At 38.2% G+C, this 6,000-nt stretch overlaps 1 protein-coding gene across 2 annotated transcripts in view; it reads right to left on the bottom strand.

The window, feature by feature from the left end:
• Positions 1–696: 696 nt before the first annotated feature.
• LOC109051549 (cGMP-dependent protein kinase 1-like) overlaps positions 697–6,000 on the bottom strand; it is a 182,085-nt gene continuing 176,781 nt past the window's right edge. For both annotated transcript variants that reach the window (XM_042735013.1, XM_042735014.1), the window contains exons 10-18: positions 5,054–5,150; positions 3,479–3,618; positions 3,294–3,383; positions 3,057–3,198; positions 2,694–2,857; positions 2,454–2,576; positions 2,152–2,214; positions 1,810–1,876; positions 697–1,343 (exon numbers count right to left, since the gene is read on the bottom strand). In XM_042735013.1, the coding sequence (XP_042590947.1) occupies positions 1,245–1,343; positions 1,810–1,876; positions 2,152–2,214; positions 2,454–2,576; positions 2,694–2,857; positions 3,057–3,198; positions 3,294–3,383; positions 3,479–3,618; positions 5,054–5,150 (985 nt within the window). In that variant the 3' untranslated portion in view covers positions 697–1,244. The remainder of the gene's footprint in view (positions 1,344–1,809; positions 1,877–2,151; positions 2,215–2,453; positions 2,577–2,693; positions 2,858–3,056; positions 3,199–3,293; positions 3,384–3,478; positions 3,619–5,053; positions 5,151–6,000) is intronic.

The following is a 6,000-nucleotide window of genomic DNA, read 5'->3' as shown; positions in this document are numbered from 1 at the left end:
CTAAAGGCAGTCTTCTCGTCATTGTTTAAACGAGTCAAGTAGAGTCATGAATATGATTGGTGAAAATGACAGGAGAAAATATTCAGAAAGTATGTCTGGTATCAGTAATAGAGCTGATTATGTAACTTCATAAACACAATTCCGATCTTACCCACATTTTATCAGGGATGCAGAGACTTGACTGCCCTTCCTCTGGGGAAGTACAGTGTGTATTTTAGTAAAAAGCCTGCCCTCTAGTGGTGCACAAACTGTATTGAGTCTATTTCATTATTTGATTGGATTTCCAATGTCTTAAAGTTTCCCATAATACAAGCTAAATGTTTTCAGAAGCCTTAAATTAAAAAAATAAAAAAATAAATAATAATAATAATAATAATAATAAAAATAAAGACATTTAAAGGTATTGTAAATCAAAAGAATTCTTTTTGTCTTAGTTAATTCATTTATTTACCTTTTTTTTATTTTTTTTCTGTGGAACACAAAAGAAGATATTTTGAAGAATGTTGGTAACAGAGCAGTTTTTGTTCCCATTGACTTCATATAATAAAATTTTGTATTCCGCAGAAGAAAGAAAATCATACAGGTTTGGAACAACATGATTCCGACAGAATTTTCATTATTCCTTTAAGAGGTGTATGCATAAAAAGTAATAATAATCATATCAATCAAGTAAAATCAATCAATCGCCACCACAGGACATTTTACCTTTTTAAGTATTTGACACTGGTGTGTTTCTGTTCCAAATATATTATCCGTATTTATACACAACTAGTCATGCTATCAAAAGTAACCACAGTTTAAATTCCTTTCTAAAATGCATCTTAGAAAAATTATCAATACTCAGTCCAGATCATATTACTGTCTCTACTTATGATTCTGTTTTTAAGACCCAGACCTAAAACCTGAAACCACTGCTTGTGGAATCAGTCAAACATAAAACAGCAGAAAAAAAAAAAAAAAAAACCCAAGGGCTCATTTATGAACAACTGGCTCCAGCACGAGGTGGTCTGAGTCCATATCCGAGGCCGTGTTGGGAATATGGACTCCAGTCTTTCTGATGAGGACAGTTTATGTGAGTCGTGGGGTGCGGCGGGGGGCTGAGACGCCCCCAGAGGCACCGCAGGATAGAAGTGTGGGCGAAGGCAACTTGGTGTCACAGAGCTGGGCTAGACTTAATCTGTTCTCCTCTTCGCTGACGAACCACACGGGACACTCCAGGGCAGGGCATGTTACAAGTTTCAGTTTTAGAAATCAGTGTCCCAGCCAGAATTGTCATCTGGGGGAGGGTCCTCATTGTCCTCAGGAAAGCTATCAAAGTTACTGGTGTCAGTCGGGCTTGCAACCTAATAGGTGTGTGAACGGAGGAAATGGGATGTTAGACGGATAGATATTAAGCGCTAATGTAAATGCTGTAAAAACAACTGTAAAGAAATCATAATGCATGCCTGCATATTTATTCGCTATTCAATGAATAATACCTACCAATATAAATAAGCATTTCATTCATCGATATTTCTTTATAATCAGATAACTTTTATTTTATGGACCATTGTGGAAATAGGGTTGCACAATTAATCAAAATAAAACTGAAATTGCAATATGGCCTATTGATTATTGATCTTATGATTCTATTCACAAAAATTTCTTTCACCAAATAATGGGGGGAAACTCATCTAATTTATCCTACATTTTTCCTAACAGCACTTAACTAACAATTTGATTATGTTAAATTTATTTGAAATACAAATCTCTTAGTTTATCCTCATATTCAAATTTACACTTATGAAATTGGAGATGTTTTAAACTTACATCAGGAATAATTGGAGGTGTGAGAGTTCCTTTGCGCAGGCCTTCCCAGTTAAAGCCTTCAAACCATCTATGATGGAAAAAGAGAATTAGACAAACAGGTAGGGTGGGATTTTCAGTTATGTTAAATTTCACTCTTTGGAAGTAATAGATTTATACTTTGAACAGGAATGTTACCAAAATGGGATCAAAACAAATCTTGACCCCCATGCACAGCACAAGAAGACTTTTTTTTTAGGAATTCCTTGACCTTAATGTTTTATTATAATATTTCAGCACTTTTCCAGACTTAAAAACCACAGTTTTTCCCAAATGCCCAAAGAAGAGGGATATTACAGTACTCACTTGTGCTTTTGGATATCTTTGACTCCATTTTTTAAGTTTCCTAGCCTCTCAGATGGATTGTCCCTGAGGGAAACAATATATTTCAATACAGATTTAATTTATAGTGCTGATAATCTGTCAAAAATGCTTTTGCTACATCTACTGTACATCAAACTAAAGGTTTTTTTTTTTTTTTTTTTTTTACAGGTGCTACAGGTTAAAACAGCAGAACATCTCAGTTAATTTTAAACTTGAAATTCACATGTATTAAATGTGTTTTAATGTGTCAGACTTAACTTCGAGACTGCAAGAAATGTACCCACCTGCATAGTTTTTTAATTAGATTGCCTGCATTTTTGGTGATCTTCTTTGGAAATTCTATCATGTCGATTCCTCTTAAAATGATATTATATGTTTTCATTGGATCCGGTCCTGAGAATGGTGGGCTGAACCAGAAATGCACATTAGATTTTATAAAACTAGAAGCAGGAGTAATCCTAATACACAATCTGAAAGCATTTGAGCTTATCTTGTCAAACCCAATGAGAGAAAACACATTTTACCTTCCAGTCAAAAGTTCATACATAAGAATTCCCAATGACCAGTAGTCTGCTGAGATGTCATGGCCTTTATTCAGTATGATTTCTGGGGCTACATACTCCGGCGTTCCACAGAATGTCCATGTTTTCTTCCCAAATCCAATCTTTTTCGCGAAGCCAAAGTCCACCTACAAGGGACAGCGTCTTCGTATCAAAATTGCACCTTTGTGGTCCAAATTCAGCAATATTGATATTCCATGAAGCACTAAAGGGTGTATGTGCTCTAGATACAGTAGGAAGTCCCGCCCTTTGATACCAACTAACAACAAAATTCACCAGCTTCAAAATGTGTCATCTCATTAAAAAGCACTTGAGATGTATACTCACAAGTTTGGCATATCCTCTGTGATCTAGAATGAGATTTTCTGGCTTTAAATCACGGTAAATTATTCCCTTGGAATGCAGGTAAGCGAAGGCTTCAACCACACAGCCTGTATAAAACCGTGTAGTAGAGTCTTCAAATGATCCTCTACGAATAAAGAAAGAAAAACACTTCTGTTTTACTGGGTTTCTATCATTTAGAGTGATTAGCATCAGCCATCATCATGAGAACAATTTGGCTACCTGTCTCTAAGGATGGTCCAAAGTTCTCCTCCTAGACAGGCCTCCATCAACATGTACAGATATTTGCTGTCTTTGAAAGTCCTGTACAACCTGAAGGAACACAACCATCCAATTTTGTCCCTAAATATATGTTTTTGCCTTGATAAATGTTGCCAATGTTGCTCTCAGGAGGTTTTAGCACCTACCTTACAATGAAGTCTGAGTGGGCCTCCTGCATGATCTGTTTCTCAGAGCGGATGTGTTCCTGTTGCCGCGTGTCCACGATGTGACGCTTCTTCAGAATCTTCATTGCAAATGTTTTGGTCTCTTCACTCTTGAGCTGCACCTGTGAACACCAAAGGCACGCAAAAAATGAGCACTGAAAAAGTGCTAATAAGCTAATTTTCTGTGGAAACTAGCTGTAAAAACAAGTGCCAGTGCTCCATATTATAGCACTTGAGTCATGGTCTATTAATGTGTTAAGGGTCCTCAAAATAGATCAAGTGAGCAGGAATTCTTCACATTGCGTCTCTGTGAAGGCACTTGCATGTTCATTTGATCCTGTAGCTATCTAGCAAACGGATAGCACTACAGGCATATATCACAGCCCTGGCGAAAGGACACTTGTTTTTACTATGTTGCTGCAGTGCCAGAAATAGGTGAGTGGAAAGGGGAATCCTTTTCCCAGATCGCTGGGCTTTCCTTTACAACAGAATCTGATCCGCAATGCGGAGCTCTGCCCTCCTGTCTACGTCAAAGTTTCCATCATCTTTCTTCTACATAAATGGTCCTGCAGAAAATGTCATACAATAATGATCTATCTATCTATCTACGGTATCTATCTATCTACGGTATCTATCTATCTATCTATCTATCTATCTATCTATCTACGGTATCTATCTACGGTATCTATCTACGGTATCTATCTATCTATCTATCTATCTATCTATCTATCTATCTATCTATCTATCGGTATCTATCTATCTACGGTATCTATCTATCTACGGTATCTATCTATCTACGGTATCTATCTATCTATCTATCTATCTATCTATCTATCTATCTATCTATCTATCTATCCATCCATCCATCCATCCATCCATGCATTAACTGTCTTATATCTGCTGACTATATACACTTACTATATATCTGTCTACCTGCCTACCTACTTAACCCCTTACCATCTCTCAACTACATCATACACCATCTAATTATTAAATTAGTCTTGTACTGTGAATGGCAGCAAGTCAGATGTCTGCCCTTTTAACTTTGTTGTGGAAAGTTACCCTGAATAGAGTTACAGCATTCCCAGACCTTATCTAACCTTCAGCACAGCAGAGCTTCTCATATGTTCAGCGCTGTCTAGAGTAGATTAGTAAAATGTATTCTTATATTATTGGTTGACAGAAGTTTTTGTTTTGAGTTATTGCATAACATGCATCAGAATGCCATAAAGCAACGACGTCATATGCATTCACTGTACTTTTACTGCAAGGGTGTCCAATCCTGCTCCTGGAGGGCCCCGTCCTGCGGAGTTTAGCTCCAGCACACTTGCCTGTAAGTTTTTAGTGAGTCTGAGGATCTTGATTAGCTGGTTCAGGTGTGTTTAATTAGGATTGGAGCTAAACTCTGCAGGACAGTGGCCCTCCAGGAACAAGTTTGGACAACCCTGTCTTACTGCAATCACCTTTTCATGCGTAATTATAGAAGAAGCTGATGCATTTACTTATTCATTTACATGAAGACATAAAATGCATGCATATAGAAGTGGCCTATCCTACCAGCTCAACTCTTCCAAATCCTCCAACTCCCAAGGTGTCGATGATGTTGAAGTCCACCAGCTTCAAATTGGAGAAGAAGGCATTCTCTGCCTCGTATCTGCATTTTTTGAAGTGGAAAAAGGGAAACTTCTTAGAGGTTTCGATAGAGTATGTAATAGGGAATGTTGGAGCAGGTATTGGGGCAGGAAGGCTGTTTATTCGCTCCCGCTCTTTTCTCTCCTTCACCAGGATAGGAAGTAGTTCACGCATTCTGACCTCCTTGTGGCTTGACCAAATTAAATACTGAGAAAGAGTTAAATGTACAATTTTCAAAACGGCTAGCAATATTGCAAAGACAAACTTGCAATATCTGGCTTGCAATATGCAATGCAGTCCTCGCCTCAAGAGAACGTATGGCAGAATAATAACAACAGTCTTTGCTCAAAAGTGGAGTTAAGGTGCCATTTCCAGGTTACATTTCGAGATTCGGGATGCAGTGCTGATCGCGTGTGGCGAAGAACAGATCGATCCAGATTGGTGGAGCCTCTCCGCATCAATATCGGTTTGTGAAAGCTTCTCTGGATACAAAGTTTGGATGTAGAAATACCCAAACTTGTCACAGTCATCAGCAAAAACAGCACTAAAAGTCGAGCAAAAGTCCTTGCTGAAAAATCTCAGAAAGCAAGAGATTCTTGCAGCAGCAGGAGTGCACGCTGAGGGACAGTACGCTTGACTGGTGAGACTAGTGTTGTCCTTGTGTTTAAGTCTCAGTCCCTGTGCTTAAACTGAGTTTGACTGTGTTCCCTACTAGTCTCTACTAACACTGCCTTGCCCGATCCAGCTTTATTTTTAGCATGTGAACTTGGCTTACACTTCTCCTGGTCAGAAAAGGTTTTCCTGCTCTACCCTCACGCCACCGTCTCTCTTTAAAGTTCAAATTTAACTTGAGAAGGACATTGGTGCTGCAT

The sequence above is a fragment of the Cyprinus carpio genome, chromosome B12 (assembly GCF_018340385.1).
Source record: "Cyprinus carpio isolate SPL01 chromosome B12, ASM1834038v1, whole genome shotgun sequence".
Classification (NCBI taxonomy): domain Eukaryota; kingdom Metazoa; phylum Chordata; class Actinopteri; order Cypriniformes; family Cyprinidae; genus Cyprinus; species Cyprinus carpio.
Note: the sequence above shows the minus strand (reverse complement) of the source record. Positions and strands in the feature narration are given on the sequence as shown.